Source organism: Thunnus maccoyii, chromosome 1, assembly GCF_910596095.1.
Source record: "Thunnus maccoyii chromosome 1, fThuMac1.1, whole genome shotgun sequence".
Classification (NCBI taxonomy): domain Eukaryota; kingdom Metazoa; phylum Chordata; class Actinopteri; order Scombriformes; family Scombridae; genus Thunnus; species Thunnus maccoyii.
This window is the reverse complement of record NC_056533.1, coordinates 39,981,315-40,004,962: the sequence shown is the minus strand read 5'-3', so window position 1 is coordinate 40,004,962 and position 23,648 is coordinate 39,981,315. Positions and strand designations below refer to the sequence as shown.

Sequence of the window (23,648 nt, the reverse complement as noted above, 5' to 3'; positions counted from 1 at the left end):
TGTGTTTTATATATTTGGATAAAATATATTTACAGTCTGACAGTGAAGGAAGATGTTTTAAATATATTTAAAAGATTCTGCTCTGTGTGAATGAACCAAAGCTTCATTTTCCCAAAATATCACAGATATAAATGTAACATAAGTTTAATTGAACTCGGTAACAAAACGCCTGCAGCTCCTTCATATGAAATAAGATCATTTAACTGCTTCTCTTCACGATATGTGATGAACTGAAGTTAATGTTAAAATGAACAGATGAACACTAACAAATCATTAACAGATATTATCCGTCTGCAGACATTTTGAATTTAATGCAATTATTTCTGTGTTCAGAAGCTGCAGAACTTCTGATTCGTTTTAACATCAGCTGGTAGAAAAACTATGAAGCTGCAGTTTGAACATTTCCTGTTTTATTGATTTATTCAGTTCTGTTTTGATGATTTGTTCTCAATATATAAATGATTTTTTAAATGTTTTAATTTTAAGTGGAAACTTCTGACTCCTCATTCTGTTAAATTATACTTTTATATACTGTGTTTACTGTTGTTTATTGTTGTTGTTTCATTTGTGCTCGTTTTCTCACCAGGATGATTTTATATGATGTCAAATTAAGTTTTTCTCACAGAAGTTAAATTCATGTCTGACTATCTGTAATTACAGATTTTCCTTCTATTGATTGTTTCTTGCTTATTTCAGAGCTTCAGACAGCTGACTGATGTTATTTTACAGTCTGTTGGACTGTTGGAGTCACATGATGGAAATAAATCACTGTATCATTACAGTTATTACTCCAAACTAGAGCTGCAACCACCAGAAAATTAAGAAAATTAATCTGCAACTATTTTGATAGTCAAACAAACATTTACATCATTTTTTCAAGCAAAACATTAATTTGTTCAAATCTGCTGCTTCTGTGATCTTATATCAGTGTAAATGTCATATTTTGGGTTATTGTGGTTTGAGGTCGTATTAGACTCCAGGATGTTGTGATGGATGTTTTATTGATTAAGCAATAATAAAACTGCAGCCTCAAACCAAATGATGAAACTACAGCTGATCAGCTGACACTCAACATTACTACATGTAGTTCACAGTGTTTATTACTGTAATATGTCTGTTTTTAGTAATAATGATGCAGGTTTCTAGTTATAACATTTAAAGATGTATTTGTTGTAGAAAGTCAATCAGTCATTCAAACGTCGAAATATAAACTGAAAAACTTCATGAATAAATAAAAAACGTCGTCACTCTTTATTTGAAACTTTTTATTAATTATAGCTGGAACACATTCAATCTTCCATTTAGTATTTCTATAGAAGTCGTTCTACTCTTTAAGTTAAAACAGAGTCCTCGTCCTTCAGCAGCAGAGAAGAAGAGAGAAGACCTGAACTCAAACCAACACACCTCAAAGTGCAAAACAACACACAACAAACAGCTGCAGAGCCCGTGCACACAGGAAATGACTGTACACACACACACACACACACACACACACACACACACACACACACACACACACACACAAACACGCGCACATACATACGTGAATTTTGTGACGTGTGATTTTTTTTGCTTTCTAGTGGACTTTTGTGACACTGTGACAGGAAACATTCACATGTACTTTTCCAAACTCTTCAAGGACTTTCAAGGACTTTCAAGGACTTGTCTGTCTTTATAACTGGTTAATTATACGCTTAGAAAACTATTTTTTAAAGTCGGGCGATACAATCTCATGGAGGTGAAGATGTTCAAATGTCTGGTGACAAACTCCATCTGTGAGGAAGATCATGTGATATGACAGAAAGCTCCAGAATGGATCCGGTGTTCCAGGACGAGAAGCTTCAATAATCCGACAAGGTTTGACTTTTAAGTTTAAAATCAAACAAATAAACGTTGTCGAACTCTTCAAACTTTAAACTTTCAGTGTTCAAGTTTCAGTTTGTTGATATTCTGTATTTTCCTTCATGTTCAGACTCAAACCAACAATGAATAAGAAGATGATTTATCTTCTGCCTCTGTGCCACAAATACTCACTACAGCACCAAATGTAGATTCATCCGCTGCTGAAAATAGTCCCCAAACAAACCCTCCATTTCCTCCTGTTTGTTGGTTAAAAACTCCAGCGAGCGACTAACTTTTTAAACATGAAACTATATATTATATATTTATATATATATATATACTAAATATATAGCAAAGAGCTCTGAGCTGAGAGAGTAGAGAAGCAGGAAAGTGTTGACGTGTTGGTTTGAGTCTTCACATGAGATGTGATGGTAGAAAAACAGCAGACTGATCCTTTAACAAGAGCTCGTCAGTGATTTGTGTTGATCTGTTTCTAACATGATGCTTCATCTGTTTATAATGAACAAAAATCCATCTGAAGTTACAGTAAATGTAATAAAAACAAGACTTTTTTTGTTGTTTCTGCTCACTTTGTGCATCTGTTTGTCAATATTTCATATTAAAAACACTTTCTAGTCAGATCCGGCTGTTTGATTCATGTACCTTTGTTGTTTGTAAAGGGCAAAGATTTCATCAGTCTGACGTCAGTAACTTTTCAGTTTCATCACTCAGCTCTGCAGTTGGATTTTTTGTGAAATCCATAAACATTCATGGACATTAGAGAACAACAGAGAACCAGTAAAACCAGTAAAACCAGCAGATTTCTTCACTGCGTCGGAACTGCAGACAGAAAAATGTTTGTTCAGTTTGAATCGATGATTCTGCTCCTGCAGGAAAAATTCACAGAATCTGCTCCTCGTGTGGTCCGATGGAATCTCAGCCGGATCAATACCATTCACTGATCAATCCACTGATCGATCAGCTGGAGTCTGTGCTCAGACGTTGTCTCCTGTCTTGCTGTTGAGTCCCAGAGCCTGAACCACGTCCACGCTGAGGCCGCTCTTCAGAGTCCTCCTCACTGAAACAACAACATTCACATCTTTACATTTATGTCTGATGTTTGTGTCTCAGTTCAGTCACAGAAATAAGACGTTTCTCAAAGATAAAGACGAGTTTAAAACCTCCAGCAGGTCTTTAATAAACTGAAACATGTTGATCCTGCAGCTGCTGCACACGTCCTCCTCTGCACAGCTGTTACATAGGTGTTAGACAGCTGTTAGACAGGTATTACACAGCTGTTACACAGCTGTTAGACAGGTGTTAGACAGGTGTTAGACAGGTGTTAGACAGGTGTTAGACAGCTGTTACACAGCTGTTAGACAGGTGTTAGACAGGTATTACACAGCTGTTACACAGCTGTTAGACAGGTGTTAGACAGGTGTTACACAGCTGTTAGACAGGTGTTAGACAGGTGTTAGACAGGTGTTAGACAGCTGTTAGACAGCTGTTAGACAGGTGTTAGACAGGTATTACACAGGTGTTAGACAACTGTTAGACAGGTATTAGACAGGTGTTAGACAGGTGTTAGACAGGTGTTAGACAGGTGTTAGACAGGTGTTAGACAGGTGTTAGACAGGTATTACACAGGTGTTAGACAACTGTTAGACAGGTGTTAGACAGGTGTTAGACAGGTGTTAGACAGGTGTTAGACAGGTGTTAGACAGGTATTACACAGGTGTTAGACAACTGTTAGACAGGTGTTAGACAGGCATTACACAGGTGTTAGACAGGTGTTAGACAGCTGTTAGACAGGTGTTAGACAGGTGTTAGATAGGTGTTAGACAGGTGTTAGACAGCTGTTAGACAGGTGTTAGACAGGTGAGCCTAAAACTCAACAATCTAACAAACTAGTGAACAATCCATCACATCTGCTTCTCATTTAATGTTTATCTTTCAGCACTGAATACTGTGGTCCTGCTGTATGTCACTATTATACTACAGTATCTATTGTACTACAGTATATTTTATACTACAGTATCTATTATACTACAGTATTGTATTTCATTATTATACTACAGTATATTTTATACTACAGTATATTTTATACTACAGTATCTCTTATACTACAGTATCTATTGTACTACAGTGTCTATTATACTACAGTATCTATTGTACTACAGTATCTATTATATTACAGTATCTATTGTACTACAGTATCTATTGTACTACAGTATCTATTGTACTACAGTATTGTATTTCACTATTATACTACAGTATATTTTATACTACAGTATCTCTTATACTACAGTACTGTATGTCACTATTATACTACAGTATCTATTGTACTACAGTGTCTATTATATTACAGTATCTATTATATTACAGTATCTCTTGTACTCCAGTATCTATTGTACTCCAGTATTGTATTTGACTGTTAGGACAGTAGTCCTGTGGTCCTGCGGGGGACATCCTGTCCTCTGCAGCAGGATGGTTGGATGTGATGCTTATCGGCTGTGAGAGGATTTCTGAGGAAGTGGAAACAGTGATATGAAGCTGCAGAGATATGAGACTGTTTTGGACACATAGCTGCTGTTTGTGTCTCAACACAGCGAGTCTGAACCAGATTCCACCTGCTGAGACACAGAGACCTCGACCTTCTGCAGACCAGAGACCCCTGAAACCCCCAAAACATCAAAAAACTACAAGAAAACTGAACGGCTTGGACCTGATGTGTTTCTGATCAGCAGGAAACTTATAGATACACAAACTTATTTTTCTGCCTCCTTTTGTTTGTAGAAGTTCTTGCAGAGCAACATTTAGAGAAATCCTCCTGATCACTTTCATCTCTGTGTGTCCTGGTCCGGGATGTGTTTAGCCTAGCTTAGCACAGACACTGGAAGCAGAGGGAAACTGTTAGCCTAGCTTAGCACAGACACTGGAAGCAGAGGGAAACTGTTAGCCTAGCTTAGCACAAAGACTGGAAGCAGAGGGAAACTGTTAGCCTAGCTTAGCACAAAGACTGGAAGCAGAGGGAAACTGTTAGCCTAGCTTAGCACAGACACTGGAAGCAGAGGGAAACTGTTAGCCTAGCTTAGCACAAAGACTGGAGCAGAACGAAACTGTTAGCCTAGCTTAGCACAAAGACTGGAAGCAGAGGGAAACTGTTAGCATAACTTAGCACAAAGACTAAAAGCGGAGGGAAACTGTTAGCCTAGCTTAGCACAAAGACTGGAAGCAGAGGGAAACTGTTAGCCTAGCTTAGCACAAAGACTAGAAGCGGAGGGAACCTGTTAGCCTAGCGCCATCAAAGGTCTGTGTGGTCATGCTGTACCTTGTTTGTAGAACATGTAGAAACGTAAGACAGGAGTTCACTTACATGACTTCCTGTTAAGCCGGGAGCGTTTGCGGGTTTTGGGGCTGGAGGCTCTGTCTGAAGGATTCTGGGTAACAGATTTGACCAGTCGGTCCATGATCTCGTCTGTGGCGTCGTCCTGGGAGCTGGTCCCGTCTTCTTTGGCAACGGACATCTGAGGTGGACTCACTCTGCCGAGACCTGAGGACCAGAACCACAACATCAACCACAACCTGAACCTGGACCAGAGTCCTATCAGCTGTTCTTTGTATGTGGTGGGGTGGGGGGGGGGGTGTAGCTGTTGGGCTGCAGAGATACAACATGGAGACAACACGCTTGTGTTTTCTCCTCTGAGTTTCTGATTGGGGCTGCTACTAATGATTACTTTCATTATTGATTAATCTGTCAATTGTTTTCTTGATTAATCTATTAGTCATTCAGTCTAATCAATAGACGGGGGGGGGCTGTGTGTAACGTGTTTTCAGCTGGATACGTCGCCTGCTTCAGGCTTGTGATCAGTCTGTTCAGGACCGACACCTCTGACGACCTGTGGAAGCAAACCTTCTCCAGCTGGATCAGTGACTATCAAACGTTATTGATCCGGTTCCTGGCTGGGTTTTGAGACAGAGTTGAGGATCTTACTGCGGACGGCTCTGGAGCGTCTCAGGCCTCTCTGGTCCACACTCGGGTTGTTGCTGCTGCTGATCAGCAGGTTCTTCATGTTCTCATGCTCCTCCTCCTGACCGGCCTCCGCCTGCGCTGCCACGGAGACGGGGGACGGGCTGTCCTGACGAGGCACCGCCCCCGAAAACTTCTCAGTCTGAGAGGACAGAAGAAGAGGAGGAAGAGGAAGATTAGTTTGTTTACAAAAGTCAGAAAGTCATGTTCAGACAGATGAGGTCTTTAAAGTTAATATAAGGAACCCTGATGGGAAACAATGTCTGAGCTCTTAATTAATCAATCAACAGAAAATTAATATGCAACTATTTGATAACTGAATATCCAAAAGTGTTGAATCTGGTCCAGCTGATCTGGATTCAAAGCTTTTGGATAAATCTTGACGTGAATAAGAATCTTCACACACATGATAATTGAATAATTGTTTAACGAGGTCGTCACACCTGCAGGACCTGTGAGACTCCTAATATTAGCTTTGTTATTTGGCACCAATTTGCAGGAAACCTTTCAAATGAAAACAGCGTCATGACTGTAATCAAACGGTTTGAGGAACAGTCACCTTTTTATTTTGGATACATTATTTTCTGGATTCATGTGAGTTTTGTTCTCTTATTGTCTCCTTTGACAGCTTGTTCAGAGTTAAACATATCTATCTACCACCTTTACAATGACCTTACAATGGAAGTGATGGAGGACAAAATCCACAGTCCTCCTTCTGTGTAAAACTGTATTTCAAAGTTTATCTGAAGCTAATATGAAGCTTCAGCGTCCAAATGAGTCAAATCAAGTAGATATCTTTCAACGTTACAGTCTTTTTAGTGCCAAAGTTCCTCTTTTTGTTACTATACTTCCACCTGCAGCTCAACAGGGAAACACTGTCCGAGGAAACACAAAGACTGTAAATGTGTCAGATATCCACTTGATATGACTAACTCAGACTGATGAAGCTGAATAGAAGCTTCACACAGACTTTTAAATGACTGTATGGACACACTGTGGATTTTGGCCTCCATCACTTCCATTGAAAACACATTTGAAGGATCTTTTAATATCCAGTATGAACAGGAGGAATGATTACAGACAACTGACTGCTGGTTTAACACACTGGGAACACTGGGAACACTGTTTGGATCAAACACACTGAACAGCATCAGTCTGCATACAGAGACTCCTCAGTGGTTCCTGGTGGTTTGAGACAGACTGTTGTGTAAATCAGATCATGCTGCTGCAGGTGACCTCTGACCCCCCCCTCAGGAAGTTTACCTCGGTGATCATCTTGCCGCGGGTCTTGGTCCGCTCTCGATGAGCGGCTCGTTTGCGTTTGAGGGTGAGAACTCTCTCTCTGGTGGTGCGATACTCCAGAGCGAACTCGCTGATGATCCGACAGAAACTGGTGACTTTGATGTCTCTGACGGAGGAGGACGGCTGACCCAGGAACAACAGGAAGGAGTGAAACCTGCAGGACGACAGTCTGTCATAACACAGCCGTTCTGCTTCCACCTGAACTATACGTGTGTATATATGTATCTGCAGCTTAAATCACATACATGTGTGTGTGTATGTACAGTGTGTGTGTGTATATATGTACAGTGTGTGTGTATGCGTGTATATATGTACAGTGTGTGTGTATGCGTGTATATATGTACAGTGTGTGTGTATGCGTGTATGTAGAGTGTGTGTGTATATATGTAGAGTGTGTGTGTGTGTGTACAGTGTGTGTGTATGTACAGTGTGTGTGTGTGTGTGTACAGTGTGTGTGTGTGTGTGTGTACAGTGTGTGTGTATGTACAGTGTGTGTGTGTGTGTATGTACAGTGTGTGTGTATGTATGTACAGTGTGTGTGTATGTATGTACAGTGTGTGTGTGTGTGTGTGTGTACAGTGTGTATGTATGTACAGTGTGTGTGTGTATGTACAGTGTGTGTGTGTATATATGTACAGTGTGTGTGTATGCGTGTATGTAGAGTGTGTGTGTATATATGTAGAGTGTGTGTGTGTGTGTGTACAGTGTGTGTGTATGTACAGTGTGTGTGTGTGTGTGTACAGTGTGTGTGTATGTACAGTGTGTGTGTGTGTGTGTGTACAGTGTGTGTGTATGTACAGTGTGTGTGTGTGTGTGTGTACAGTGTGTATGTATGTACAGTGTGTGTGTATGTACAGTGTGTGTGTGTGTGTGTGTGCAGTGTGTATGTATGTACAGTGTGTGTGTATGTATGTACAGTGTGTATGTACAGTGTGTATGTATGTACAGTGTGTGTGTACAGTGTGTATGTATGTACAGTGTGTATGTACAGTGTGTATGTATGTACAGTGTGTATGTATATACAGTGTGTGTGTATGTACAGTGTGTGTGTACAGTGTGTATGTACAGTGTGTATGTATGTACAGTGTGTATGTATGTACAGTGTGTATGTACAGTGTGTATGTATGTACAGTGTGTATGTATGTACAGTGTGTGTGTACAGTGTGTATGTATGTACAGTGTGTGTGTATGTACAGTGTGTGTGTACAGTGTGTATGTATGTACAGTGTGTATGTATGTACAGTGTGTGTGTATGTACAGTGTGTGTGTACAGTGTGTATGTATGTACAGTGTGTATGTATGTACAGTGTGTGTGTACAGTGTGTATGTATGTACAGTGTGTATGTATGTACAGTGTGTGTGTATGTACAGTGTGTGTGTACAGTGTGTATGTATGTACAGTGTGTGTGTATGTACAGTGTGTGTGTACAGTGTGTATGTATGTACAGTGTGTGTGTATGTACAGTGTGTGTGTACAGTGTGTATGTATGTACAGTGTGTATGTATGTACAGTGTGTGTGTACAGTGTGTATGTATGTACAGTGTGTATGTACAGTGTGTATGTACAGTGTGTATGTATGTACAGTGTGTATGTACAGTGTGTATGTATGTACAGTGTGTGTGTATGTACAGTGTGTATGTATGTACAGTGTGTATGTATGTACAGTGTGTGTGTATGTACAGTGTGTGTGTACAGTGTGTATGTATGTACAGTGTGTGTGTATGTACAGTGTGTGTGTACAGTGTGTATGTATGTACAGTGTGTATGTACAGTGTGTATGTATGTACAGTGTGTATGTACAGTGTGTATGTACAGTGTGTATGTATGTACAGTGTGTATGTATGTACAGTGTGTATGTATGTACAGTGTGTGTGTACAGTGTGTATGTATGTACAGTGTGTATGTACAGTGTGTATGTATGTACAGTGTGTGTGTATGTACAGTGTGTATGTATGTACAGTGTGTGTGTACAGTGTGTATGTATGTACAGTGTGTATGTACAGTGTGTATGTATGTACAGTGTGTATGTATGTACAGTGTGTGTGTACAGTGTGTATGTATGTACAGTGTGTATGTACAGTGTGTATGTATGTACAGTGTGTGTGTATGTATGTACAGTGTGTGTGTACAGTGTGTATGTATGTACAGTGTGTGTGTATGTATGTACAGTGTGTGTGTACAGTGTGTATGTATGTACAGTGTGTATGTATGTACAGTGTGTGTGTATGTATGTACAGTGTGTGTGTACAGTGTGTATGTATGTACAGTGTGTATGTATGTACAGTGTGTGTGTATGTACAGTGTGTGTGTATGCGTGTGTGTACAGTGTGTGTGTGTGTGTGTGTGTGTGTGTGTGTACTGTGTGTATGTGTACAGTGTGAGTGTGTGTGTGTGTGTGTGTACTGTATGTATGTGTACAGTGTGAGTGTGTGTGTGTGTGTGTGTGTGTACTGTATGTATGTGTACAGTGTGAGTGTGTGTGTGTGTGTGTGTGTACTGTGTGTATGTGTACAGTGTGAGTGTGTGTGTGTGTGTGTGTGTACTGTGTGTATGTGTACAGTGTGAGTGTGTGTGTGTGTGTGTGTGTACTGTGTGTATGTGTACAGTGTGAGTGTGTGTGTGTGTGTGTGTGTACTGTGTGTATGTGTACAGTGTGAGTGTGTGTGTGTGTGTGTGTGTACTGTATGTATGTGTACAGTGTGAGTGTGTGTGTGTGTGTGTGTGTACTGTATGTATGTGTACAGTGTGAGTGTGTGTGTGTGTGTGTGTGTACTGTGTGTATGTGTACAGTGTGAGTGTGTGTGTGTGCGTGTGTGTGTGTGTGTGTGTGTGTGTACAGTGTGAGTGTGTACTGTGTGTGCAGTGTGTGTGTGTACAGTGTGTGTGTGTGTGTGTGTGTGTGTGTGTGAGTGTGTGTGTGTGTGCGTACCTGTTGATGACCCTCCTGTGGACGACCTTCAGGATGATGATCCTCTGCGTACAGTCCTTCAGGAAGTCCGTCATCTTGTTCTTCAGCACAGCTTTGGTTTCGTGTTTGGCGACCACCTTCAGGTTGTCCCATGATGCTTTGCAGCGTCTCTCCAGTTGGACCAGGTTCTCCGAGAGAAGCTCGAAGTCCACCTGGAGAAAAAAACAACCAAAAAACCCAAAATATTAGAGTAGAGTAGAACAAAGTAGAGAAGAGTAGAGTACAGTTGAGTAGAGTAGAGTAGAACAAAGTAGAGTAGAGTAGAGTAGAGTAGAGTAGAGTAGAGTAGAGTAGAGTAGAGTAGAGTAGAACAGAGTAGAGTAGAGTAGAGTAGAGTAGAACAGAGTAGAGTAGAACAGAGTAGAGTAGAGTAGAACAGAGTAGAGTAGAGTAGAACAGAGTAGAGTAGAACAGAGTAGAGTAGAGTAGAACAGAGTAGAGTAGAACAGAGTAGAGTAGAGTAGAACAGAGTAGAGTAGAACAGAGTAGAGTAGAACAGAGTAGAGTAGAACAGAGTAGAGTAGAGTAGAGTAGAACAGAGTAGAGTAGAGTAGAGTAGAACAGAGTAGAGTAGAGTAGAGTAGAACAGAGTAGAGTAGAACAGAGTAGAGTAGAACAGAGTAGAACAGAGTAGAGTAGAGTAGAACAGAGTAGAGTAGAGTAGAGTAGAGTAGAGTAGAACAGAGTAGAGTAGAGTAGAGTAGAGTAGAGTAGAGTAGAACAGAGTAGAACAGAGTAGAGTAGAGTAGAGTAGAACAGAGTAGAGTAGAGTAGAGTAGAACAGAGTAGAGTAGAGTAGAGTAGAGTAGAGTAGAGTAGAGTAGAACAGAGTAGAGTAGAACAGAGTAGAGTAGAACAGAGTAGAGTAGAGTAGAGTAGAGTAGAACAGAGTAGAGTAGAGTAGAGTAGAGTAGAGTAGAGTAGAACAGAGTAGAACAGAGTAGAGTAGAGTAGAGTAGAACAGAGTAGAGTAGAGTAGAGTAGAACAGAGTAGAGTAGAGTAGAGTAGAGTAGAGTAGAGTAGAGTAGAGTAGAACAGAGTAGAGTAGAACAGAGTAGAGTAGAGTAGAGTAGAGTAGAACAGAGTAGAGTAGAGTAGAGTAGAGTAGAACAGAGTAGAGTAGAGTAGAGTAGTACTTTGGCGGAGCGGGTGATGGCGGGGATCTCGGAGTAGACATCAGAGGATTCTGGGTAATTTTCTGCCACCAGGATGCAGGTGTGATGCAGCAGAGACTGACGATGCACCGTATCCTTCACCTCCACCACCTTCTCCAGGTAACCCAGCTCAAAACCTTTAGCCTGCACACACACACACACGCACACACACGCACACACACACACACACACACACACACACACACACACACGTATGTGATTAAAGCTGCAGATAAACTGTTTTGTCTCCAAACACAGATCAGAGATTACAGGCAGAGATTCAGCTCAATCTGCTGTTTCCACACAATGAACCAGTTCAGCTGCTGCACGTTGACACGGTGTCATATTCACACACGTGATGATGCTGTATGTACATTATGTACATTATGTACATAATGTACATAATGTACATAATGTACATAATGTACATACTGTACATTATGTACATTATGTACAGTATATACAGTATGTATTGTTTTATTATTTTAACATCATATCTTGAAGCGCTGCTCTGCTTTTCATGTTGATCTTTGTTTCATTTGATCTTGTTTTATTGTGTTGTGAAAACTTGTATAAATAAAGTTTATCATTATATTTATTATGTATTTCCTTTATTATACCACTGTGTGAAGGCAGGCAGGTGTTCACACAAATGTACAGTTGTTTCTGATTGGTTCCCTGCAGGGATCAATACTCTTCCCACAGAAAGCATTCAGTGACTACAGCCTTCAAATGTCCTCAAAACATTTGACATGTTTACATCCTCACTTCCAAACTCTTCAGTTTAACATGTATTCATACTGAAATACATCTATATTCAACCAAAACACAAGACGAAACCTCCCTGCTGCATTTCTATGACTCGTTCCTGTAGATACACTGTAGTACGTTCTATAGAGAGCTACACATCTGACTGTATTTACACTATATACACATTTATACACTATCAACCATTAAACTACATAGTGATGTAATAAAGATCGTCATGTGCTGCCTGTTGTTGTGTTTGTGTGTTGGTAAAGTTCAGCATGTGACTCCGTGTTGAACTGAACAAGGCCAATCAGAATTGAGCTCTGACGTTGATCTTGTATGTTGGGGTTGTTGGTGGGCGGGGCTCTGGTTAGAGTGAACTGAACTTGTTTTGCACTAGTTGGAGCTGTAAACTCATCTACATCTCCAAACCAGTAGAGGGCGTCAGACTCCAGACATTCTCCTTCAGTTGTGTGTGTGAGGAGGTGATGGGAGGAAGAGTCAGCTCACTGCAGAAAACAAAGAAATTAAAACACCAGGAGTGTTTTTGTTCTCACGTTGGAGCTGTTGAGGAAGTTTCCGATGGCGAGCAGCGTGGCCAGGATCCTCCTGAAGGTCTGATTGGACGCCAGCTGCTCCATGCCCAGCTTCAGGTCGAACAGCGGCTCCGCGATCTCCTGCAGGAGGCGACACACTCACAGAGTCAACTTCCTGTTTCTGCACAAGCAACATGTCACAGTCACACTGAGGAGGAGAGATACGGCCTTAAAGGTATAAAACTGCTGTTTTTCAAGAAGTCAAATCCTGTTTTTGATGCTTTTTCTAATTTAATTTCTTCTCAACGTTCACAGAGTCACCTGAGCATTTGTCTCAGAAACTAATACAAGCAGAGAAAGTGGAGGTTCAGTCCTGTATCAGTCGTTTCTTATTCACTTTCTTTCTGAGTCTGTCTGATAAAAGTGAAAGTGACTCCTGAGTCAGAGGGTTTGTTACCTTCTCCAGAGCCTCGTAGTTGAGTTTGAAGGCCCAGAGCTGCAGGCGGGCGGTCAGGGCGCTGATGGAGGCCAGGCTGCACAGGAACTGCTCCGCCGTCCCCAGAGGGACGTCAGGGTTGGCCAGCTGGGCCTCCTGGATCCTCTGCTTCTCCTCCTCTGTGGGAGTCATGGTCAGGATCTTCTGCTCAGGACAGAGAGGAGGCAGATCAGTCCGGATCAGTCCGGATCAGTCTGGATCTAATATACACTGCTTTTATTTAATGTAGTAATGAAATAAACACCACAGGAAGTGCTCTGTACCTCGATCCCCTCCTTGCTGATGGCGAACTCGTCGAAGTTGAGGATGGCGGTCTTGATGACGTGGACGGCCGGCAGGACGGTCATCCCGATGTTGATGGCGTTGCTCCTCTTCGGATCCAGAACCAGAATCTCAGACTTTTTGGTCTCCGGTCCTTTCTGTAGTTCATCCCACAGAGTTACAAACACTGTTAGAAAACTGCTCAGCAACTACATGATCAGGATCAACATCAGATCTGCTGCTGCTGCCATGGCAACCTGACCAACAGCGGTGGAAGAAGTACTCAGATACTTTAAGTGTGAACCAGATATTTTATGGTGTAATAATGAAGACACATCTTTGACATTTACTGTTACTGATCAGTTCACATACACACTGATATTAATCAATAAATATGAATCAATATTTGAATCACACAGTGTGCAGAGCTCCAGCTGAACCTCCTGCATGTTACATGTCGGCCTCCAGGAGGCGCCGGCAGGGTTTAAACTCTTATTAAAAGCTCTTTTCATCATTACTTTATTCTTTCAGAAGTGAGAGCTTCCCACAATGCATCTGTTTGTAGTCCTCCTGGCTCAAACAGCCTGGTTACCTTGGAGACGGGCAGTTCTTTGGCTTTGGACTCGAACAGGTGCTCGAGGCGGGCCGTGTCCACCGCCACCTTGTCCAGCGACGCCCACACCGTCCCGCGGCCGAACCGACACTTCTTGGGCCCGTCGCCCTGCTTCAGCTCCTTCCAGAACAACTTCACCGTCTTCTTCTTCTTCTGCTGCGAGGACGTCGCCGCCGCCGCCGCCGCAAAGGAAGGAGGAGGAGGAGGTAAGGGCGGAGCACCTGGTGGAGGGGGTGGGGGAGGAGCTAGACCACCTGGAGGAGGCGGGGGAGGAGGAGGAGGAGGAGGAGCCAGGCCCGGGCCGGGAGGAGGAGGAGGAGGCAGACCAGAGAGGCAGGAGGAAGAGGAGGAGTCAAAGGTGTCCATGTCCAAGACGTCGATGTCCTCCTCGTCCAGCAGGTCGGAGAAGTCCAGGTCTTTGATGCGCAGGGCGGCGGCGCTCGGCTGCAGCTGGTCCCAGGCGTCGCCGGGACCCCCGGGGCCCAGCGGGGTCATCTGGGTGGTCTCCAGGCGGCGGGCGTGACTCTCCACGTCGATGCTGCTCTGCTGCCGCAGCTGGCGGCTCTGCTGGGACACGATCGGTATCCAGTTTTATTTCATTATTATTATAGTTTAAATCGAGTTTATTACATTTTCATAGTTTTCACTCTGAGCTGCATGAAAGGTTCACTACTAATAAAGTTTGATTGATTACTGACAAAGTTCAAAATAAGAGAAACAGAGAACAGGAGGTTTAATTAAAACAGAATGATGATAAATGAAACGACTGATATGAAACAGAGTGTCAGTCAGATGAAACGTTTCTCTCTGCTGACATGAGGCATAGCAACAGTAACTAAGGGGAGGGGCTTTGGGAATGACCAATTAACTAATCAAACACATTGATCAACTGAGCTGTAAATAAGGACGTTAATGATCATCTGACCTGTTGTTCTTCAGCCAGTCGGGCCTTCGCCGCCTGGGCGGAGCCTTCCAGTCCTTCCAGCTCCGCCCTGCGGGAGGCGCTGCTCTCGCTGTGGCCGGCGGGCTCTTCTGAGCGCGCTCTGAAGCTGGACAGACGCTCCAACACGCGACCTCGACCGCCCAGATCTGCACCAGCTGAGAGGAGGAAAACACAGGGAGGTCTCACTCTGACTCGAATTACAAAACCAACGACAGAACAGAGACGTAAAAACACATTGATGTTTAATTCATTTTAATAAGCTTTAGTTTAATAACACTAAAGCAGGAGTTGACTGAATATGACTGGAAGAACAAAAAGTAACATTTAAAGGCTTTTATTGATCACTCACAGTTTATCGATCGTATTAGTGTAAATCAGTTCAGTCTCTGGTCACTACTCTCACCTGGCAGGAAGTTCCCCTCTTCCTCGGTGGTGTCAGGCGCGGCGGTGCTCGGGCTCAGAGGTGCTGCGGCGGAGTTCTTGGAGTAGAGCATGTCGAGCAGGAACTTCTTGTCGTTGGACAGCGTGCTGCACTGACGCTGCACCGACGCCGCTGCACACACACACCGTCACAATCAATCAATTAATGTGATCAGGTCCAACATGACTTCCACCAGACAGACAGCTGCAGGGGATTGTGGGTAACTGTAGTCTCACCTGTGTCATTCTGGGAGTCTGAGTGTCCGTTTGTGTCCGAGCCTGGAGACACAGAAGAAGATCAATACGAGATCAATAGATTTTTTGACACATTAACGTTACTGCCATGATGTCATCCTGAAGCTGCATGTTTACCATGAGGAGGCCGCTCCCCTCCAGCCGGGACGCCGCCGTCTCCGCCACCGCCACCGCCCTCTGCAGGCTGTGGGATCGGCGTTATGACATCATCAGCCGAGGACAGCTTAGACTGGCTGAGGTTTTTACTTCTTCTCTTCTTCTCCCACTGCTGGGCAGCCAGACTGCGCAGGAAGTTGTCTCTGCGGGGGGGGAGGGGGGGGGGGGGGGGGGGGGGGGGGGGGGGGCAGGAAACCAGGTGAGACAGAGCCAACATGGCCGACACGGCAGAATCACAGGACTCAGGTCGGACTGAATATATAATATATATTTAAATATATTTCATATTTGTCTTCATGTTTGGATCCAAACCAACAATGAACTGGTCTAATAACAGCTGATATATCTGATAACTGGTTCCTTCATTTTTTACTGGTTATTAATGATTTCATGAAGGTATTTTAACACTTTAAAATCATTCATGGATTTGACAAATATTACAAATTATCGATAAATTAAAATCAACTAAATATTAATTAAAAGCTTTTGAAATTAAGGTGATTTTAAGGGTTTTGTTCTCCGTCCCAAACACAGAAATACTCACTACAGCTCCACATGTGGATTCATCCGCCACTGAAAATAGTCCCAACAAACTCTATTTCCTCCCGTTTGATGATAAAAACTACAGCGAGCAGCTGTTCCAGGAAGTTACTGAGACTTACAAAAACAAAACTAGATATTTGTGATGTTTGAAGACAGAAACGTTGAGAAACTGACTAACGTGTTGTTGGTTTGGGTCTGAACATGAGATTTACTGACAAGAATAAAAATCCATGATTACTGTGAAACCTGAAGATGATCACGTGATCACATGATCACATGATCAGTCAGCAGGAGACGAATCAACGAGCAGCTTCACAAACAGTAAAAACACTGCAAACCCAAAACCAGCTCCAGCAATTAGACTCCACCCATCGATTAATAAAGAAGACCAGAGGATCAGCCCCGCCACCCGCTACACACACACAATACACACAATACACACACACACACACACCCGCTACACACACCCGCCACACACACACACACACACACACACACACACACACACACACCAGCTACACACCAAATCACTGCAAAATCTTCAAACCAACAAGCTCTGATTTATGACTTTAATATGTGAAGATGTAGACAAGCGCGCGCACACACACACACACACACACACACACACACACACACACACACACACACACACACACACACGCAGAGCGAGGCCCCGGCAGTCCTGTCACCAGCTCCCAGCATGCAGTGGGGCTGCAGCAGTACTTACTCAAACATCCTCAGAACCGGCTTGTCCAGATTTACATTACAGTCAACTGGGCTGCAGAGACACAACACAGAGCTGAGCTACACACACACACACACACACACACACACGCACGCACGCACGCACACACACACACACACACACACACACACACAGGACCCGGCCTGAACCAGTTCTCAGGTCCACAGGTTGTAGTCCACCAGCAGGGGGCGCCACAGTCAGGATTTATTAAATCTTAGAATTAGCAGTGTGACACTCTGAAGAGACCAGTTAAAGGTTAACTTAGAGTCCACAGACGTCTACGGAGGCCCTGAGGGGTCATTTAATAAACCAGGTGTGTTTGATCTCTTTATGAATGTGTGTCATGAACATACAGAGGAGAGAGAGGACGAGCAGAGACACGGGAGGAAAATAACTCCTGACTGGATAAAATAATGGAGTAACGTCACCTACTGGTTTCTGGACTCCTGTTTCAAAGCCTCAAGTTTGGGATTTTGACCGTCGCCATCTTGTTTTTTAGAGCGGGAGGTGATGAGAGTGAGGAGCAGGGGAGGAGCTCCCCTCACACATCGCTGTGGTAACGACTTGTCAGTTATAAAGTAACCACGCCCCTAAAGCAGACGCTGCTTTATCGTCTATTTTACTGTAAATGGACCATAATTGACTAAATGAACATCAAGCTGTTTTGAAGAAGACTTGAAACTAGTGATTGAGACCAGAAACTCATCAGGAAACACTTCACTGAGGTCATAAATCCAGTGAGCAGTAGGATCATTCTATACAGTCAGACTTCTTTAAGGAGCCGGTGGCGTCGCCCCCTGCTGGCCGTCAGAGAGAACGCAGGTTTAAAACACGTCTGCTTAGCTTCACTCTTCAGACCCGGAGACTCCTGCTTGGACATAACAGAAGGAACCGGCGCTCAACATTCTTCAGCTTCTGTTGTCAGATAACGGAACGAATACTAAATTTGACCACAGTTCATAAAATCATTATTTAATGATCACGACGTCGTCTGACTACATGTTACATACATACAACACGTTCATAACAGCAGCTGAGCTGTCAGATCGACTCTACTGACATTTAAAATGTGTCACACATGTGTCTGTTCGTGGTCATAAAGTGATGACGGCTGGTCAACAGGAAGTATTTATGATCATATTTCACATCTGATGTCTGACAACAGAAACAGAAAATATGTAAATGAGAACATCTGGTGGCTTCGGCTGCATTCAGGAGGAGGCAGGTCTGTCAAACACGCTCGCTTCATTAATCTCTTTGTTTTCATTTTTCTCTGTCACATGACCCCTCAGGGCCTCCGTAGATCTCTGACATGAGGTCGATGTAAAAAGGTCCAACAGCAGAGACACAGACGGACAGTTTATCAGCGAGTCTCAGAGCTGGAAGGAAACTAGAGACGCTGCTTCTCATCACCATGACAACAACACAACAGTTTAACCTGAGGAAACCCCACCAGTCCAACACACACACACACACACACACACACACACACACACACACACACACACCCACACACACACACACACACACACACACACCCACACACACACACACACACACACACACACATCATCCTCTGCTCAGCTGCATCAACACTTCAGAAAAACAAAATTAATCTTTAAGATTTCCTGAAAAAACAAATAAATCTTTTTAAATGAAATCAGGTTCATTCTTCAGTTCTGAGTCTGTTTCTTTATAATAATAATAATAATAATAATAATAATAATAATAATAATAATAATAATAATAGAAATAATGTTTCAGCTGCAGAACTCACAGACAGACTTGATGTTTTCATGTCATTCATAAAACTATTTGACCAACCAAGGATCAGTCAGTGTGCCAATATCCTCACAAAAAGATGAAAACATAAAACCAAACCAGGAGGAAGAGGAGGAGGAGGAGGAGGAGGAGGAAGAGGAGGAAGAGGAGGAGGAGGAGGAGGAGGAGGAGGAAGAGGAGGAGGAGGAGGAAGAGGAGGAGGAAGAGGAGGAGGAGGAGAGCTGACTGACAGGTTTATTCATCCAGCAGACAGCAGCTTCATCTGAGTTACTGATGTTTGTCTCATGTTCACCATCATAACAACGTTCCTACGTTACAATAAAAGATATTTTCCAATTCGGATAATTTGACAAATAAAATGAAGATTTTCATTTATGACTCGATGTTAACGTGAAGATTCCTGAACTGAACCTGATGTGAAGAAATCATCCAGTATATGCAGCTGAGCAGCAGACTGACAACTACACACACACGGGAGGAGGAGGAGGAGGAGGAGGAGGACATGATGAAGGAGGAGGAGGAGGAGGAGGACATGATGAAGGAGGAGGAGGAGGAGGACATGATGAAGGAGGAGGAGGAGGAGGGAGACGTGTACTCACCAGAAGACGTCAGCCTCCCCAGAGCTGGGGGAGGAACGAGGGAGGAGAGGAGGAGAAAAGAGGAGGAAGGAAGTTTGGAGGAGACAGAAAGAGAAAAAGATCAGAAACATTTTAACGTTTTAACGAAGAGAAACGAGGACGAGAGACGACGTCATCGTGACATCATCATGACATCATCACAGAGACACTGAAGCACAACTTCCTGTTTCTAAATCTAAAGTCAAAAACACAAATCACAGCTGATCCAGACATGATCCAGACATGGTCCAGACATGGTCCAGACATGGTCCAGACATGGTCCAGACATGATCCAGACATGGTCCAGACATGGTCCAGACATGGTCCAGACATGATCCAGACATGGTCCAGACATGGTCCAGACATGATCCAGACATGGTCCAGACATGATCCAGACATGATCCAGACATGATCCAGACATGATCCAGACATGATCCGGACATGATCCGGACATGGTCCAGATATGGTCCGGACATGGTCCGGACATGGTCCAGACATGATCCGGACATGATCCGGACATGGTCCGGACATGATCCAGACATGATCCAGACATGATCCGGACATGATCCGGACATGGTCCAGATATGGTCCGGACATGGTCCGGACATGGTCCGGACATGGTCCAGACATGGTCCAGACATGATCCAGACATGATCCGGACATGATCCGGACATGATCCGGACATGGTCCAGATATGGTCCGGACATGGTCCAGACAAGGTCCAGACATGATCCGGACATGATCCGGACATGGTCCGGACATGATCCAGACATGATCCAGACATGATCCGGACATGATCCGGACATGGTCCAGATATGGTCCGGACATGGTCCGGACATGGTCCGGACATGGTCCAGACATGGTCCAGACATGATCCAGACATGGTCCAGACATGATCCGGACATGATCCGGACATGATCCGGACATGATCCGGACATGGTCCAGATATGGTCCGGACATGGTCCAGACAAGGTCCAGACATGATCCGGACATGATCCGGACATGGTCCGGACATGGTCCAGACATGATCCAGACATGATCCGGACATGATCCGGACATGATCCGGACATGGTCCAGATATGGTCCGGACATGGTCCGGACATGGTCCAGACATGGTCCAGACATGATCCAGACATGATCCAGACATGGTCCAGACATGATCCAGACATGATCCAGACATGATCCAGACATGATCCAGACATGGTCCAGACATGATCCAGACATGGTCCAGACATGATCCAGACATGATCCCAAAATAATAAAGAAATGATATTAAAAGAAAACGAACCCAAAACTCCAGAACATGAAACACAGATGATCCAAATGAACAACAAACTGAACAGATATGAAATAGAAAAATAAGGAAATGATCCAGAAATGGGAGAAAAAACCAAAAACTCCAGAAAAGATGAAGAATAAAATCCAGAAATAACAAAACAGATGATTCAGAAATGAACAAGAATTTATATAAAGAATTCCAGAGATGACCTGGAGGTAATCCTGAAATAATAAAGAAATGATCCGGGAATGATCCGGGAATGATCCGGGAATGATCCGGGAATGATGTGTAGTATCATCTGAACAAACTGAATCAAAGAAACTGAAGTCTTCTAAAACAGCAAAAAAACTTCAACAACCAAAAGGAAAAAATAACAGCCACTATTCATCTACAGCATCGCAGTTACCATAGCGACGTTACCACGGTGACCATACATCCCAGTTTACCTGCTTTACTTACTTGAAACTGGTTTTAGTTTCCGTCTTGTTGCTCGGCTGCTCTGAGTTCAACTGGGGAGACTTCTGCTGCTGAGAGACGTCTGAGGAAGAGGAGCTGCAAACACACACACACGTATACACACACACACACACACACACACACACACACACACACACACACACACACACACACACACACACACAGGGAGAGAATGAGTGAACAGCCAAGAATGGAGAGACTCTGGTTTCCAAACATTGTTTTCTGCCAGTTCATTCCACTGCTGCCCTGTGTGTGTGTGTGTGTGTGTGTGTGTGTGTGTGTGTGTGTGTGTGTGTGTGTGTGTGTGGTGTGGTGTGTGTGTATATGTGTGTGTGTGTGTGTGTGTGTGTGTGTGTGTGTGACCTCTCTGCATCCAGAGATCAAATCTTTTGATCAGTGCTGTTAACTGATGATTATGTTCATTCATCATTTTGATCAATTTGTCTTTAAAAACATCAGAAAACCATAAAACACGCCGTCATTATTTTCTAGCTCAACATGTTTTCAGATGTCTTGTTTTGTCCAACAGTCAAAACCAAAGATATTCAGTTTACTGTTATGTAAGAGGAGGAAGAGGAAGAGGAGGAAGAGGAGGAAGAGGAAGAGGAGGAAGAGGAGGAGGAGGAGGAGCAGCAGAAGAAAAAGCAGAAGAAGAGGGAAAATTCTCTCCTTTGAGCAGCCATCAGTTGATTTAAATTTATATCTATCAGACACAAGACTTGTTCGATCAGTTTATTGATCCTTTGACTGATCGACTTCTGATTAAACGTAATGATCTCACTCTGCAGCTACCTGCTGTCCACAGGGGAGGTCAGAGGTCAGAGGTCAGCACCTCGCTGTGCATCATGTGATCACAACATTCACCAGAAGCCCCTCATTACTCCTTCACAGCGTCAGTTTACAGGTTAGTAGTTCAAGTTATCGTTCTGTTAATAAGGAAACGATTCAGAAAAGATCAACAGACAAAGATCCTGAAATGATTTTTTAAAAATTTCCAGAAAAGATCTAAATATAATAATAATAAAAAAATCATAAATAAGTGAAGAGATGATCCAGAAATAAAAAACTCAAACTGGAACCCTTCAGATTTTACAGACCGCTGCACGCCGCGGCCTGCAGGAGGCGCTGCGGCCTGCAGGAGGCGCTGCGGCCTGCAGGAGGCGCCGCAGCAGCGCTGTGACTGTTAGACTGTTAGTGGTGAAGTTACAGCTCAGTCCGGGTGTCACAGACCTGCCGCCGGTCGGAGACTCCTCAGAGATGGAACTGGTTTTGGAGAACAGCCGAGACTTCCTGCCCAGACCCAGAACAGACATGTGGTGGCTGAGGAAAGAGCGACTCCTATTGGTCGAGACGAGCCACCGCAGGGAGAGCGAGGAGAGAGGAGAGAGAGAGAGGAGAAAGAGAGAGTAGAGAGAGAGAGGAGAGAGAGAGGAGAGAGGAGAGAGAGAGGAGAGAGAGAGGAGAGAGGAGAGAGAGGAGAGAGAGGAGAGAGGAGAGAGAGAGAGAGAGAGGAGAGAGAGGAGAGAGAGGAGAGAGAGAGAGGAAGGAGGGAAACACCAACACCAGATGTTAAACAGTTAAACGTCACCCAGAATAAAACCAGTAGAAGCAGAAACCAGCAGAGATCAGAGTGTAAACTTCATCATCATCATCATCATCATCATTAATCATTAATTGTATCAGCTGATTGATTGATTTTGTTTTTCTTATCATTGATTTTCTTTGTGTTTGACTGAATCTTGTTTCATGTTTTAGAGTCTCTGCTGTGAAATGATGCTTAACAAATATCTGACTGTATATTAATATCAGCACATGAAACAGATTGGAGCTGCAGCTAAATCAATCTACCAATCATTATTTATGATTAACTGATGACTTGATTGGTCAATGAAACATCCTGGAGTCCATGATGTCATCAACAACAGTCCAAAACTCAACAATATTCATTTTACTCAACATTAGAGAAAGAAAAGCAAGCAAATGACTGAAAATATGATTCAATGATTATAATTCAGTAGCTGCTGTTCAACATTTAACTGACTGATGTTTGCAGCTGTTCAGTTCAATAATAAATAATAATAAATCTCATCATGTTGACAACATGCTCAGAATCCTGCAGAGACCAAACATGAGCAGAAACGTTGTGCTTGTGCCCACCGAGGACAAACATTCCTGCTGATTGAACTCAGAGAGACGCTGCGTCCAAATCAAACAGCAACAGTCTGTCGGTCTAAACTTGGTAAAGCTGAGAGAGGCCGACCGGTCCGACCGTAACACCGGGGGGGAGACTTCCTCACTTCCTCTTCCTCACATCACAGTCAAAACATAGTGAAGCTTCTCTTCACTGCTCTGCACTCATCACTTCATCTGATGATTAGTGATACTTCTGATGAGTTGAGATGATTAATGACGTGGATCCTCTAATGTGAAGACGTCTCACTCTGCTGCTGGAACTACACAAACACTCTATACTGTAT

At 43.4% G+C, this 23,648-nt stretch overlaps 1 protein-coding gene and 1 long non-coding RNA gene across 2 annotated transcripts; both read right to left on the bottom strand.

The window, feature by feature from the left end:
* Positions 1-1,248: 1,248 nt before the first annotated feature.
* Positions 1,249-19,614, bottom strand: LOC121903351 (FH1/FH2 domain-containing protein 3-like). Its single transcript, XM_042420281.1, has 16 exons — positions 19,398-19,614; positions 16,999-17,049; positions 15,690-15,871; positions 15,555-15,596; positions 15,301-15,450; positions 14,880-15,052; positions 13,934-14,521; positions 13,344-13,499; positions 13,042-13,224; positions 12,606-12,725; positions 11,281-11,442; positions 10,105-10,295; positions 7,136-7,328; positions 5,837-6,014; positions 5,219-5,395; positions 1,249-2,920 (listed from the first exon to the last, which is right to left on the bottom strand). Exons 1-16 carry the CDS (start codon positions 19,505-19,507, stop codon positions 2,838-2,840), a joined length of 2,739 nt encoding a protein of 912 aa, XP_042276215.1. The 5' UTR covers positions 19,508-19,614; the 3' UTR covers positions 1,249-2,837.
* A 1,539-nt stretch (positions 19,615-21,153) lies between these two features.
* Positions 21,154-22,486, bottom strand: LOC121903954. Its single transcript, XR_006098148.1, has 3 exons — positions 22,402-22,486; positions 21,964-22,097; positions 21,154-21,246 (listed from the first exon to the last, which is right to left on the bottom strand). It is a non-coding gene; the product is annotated as an uncharacterized LOC121903954 (long non-coding RNA).
* Positions 22,487-23,648: the final 1,162 nt, after the last annotated feature.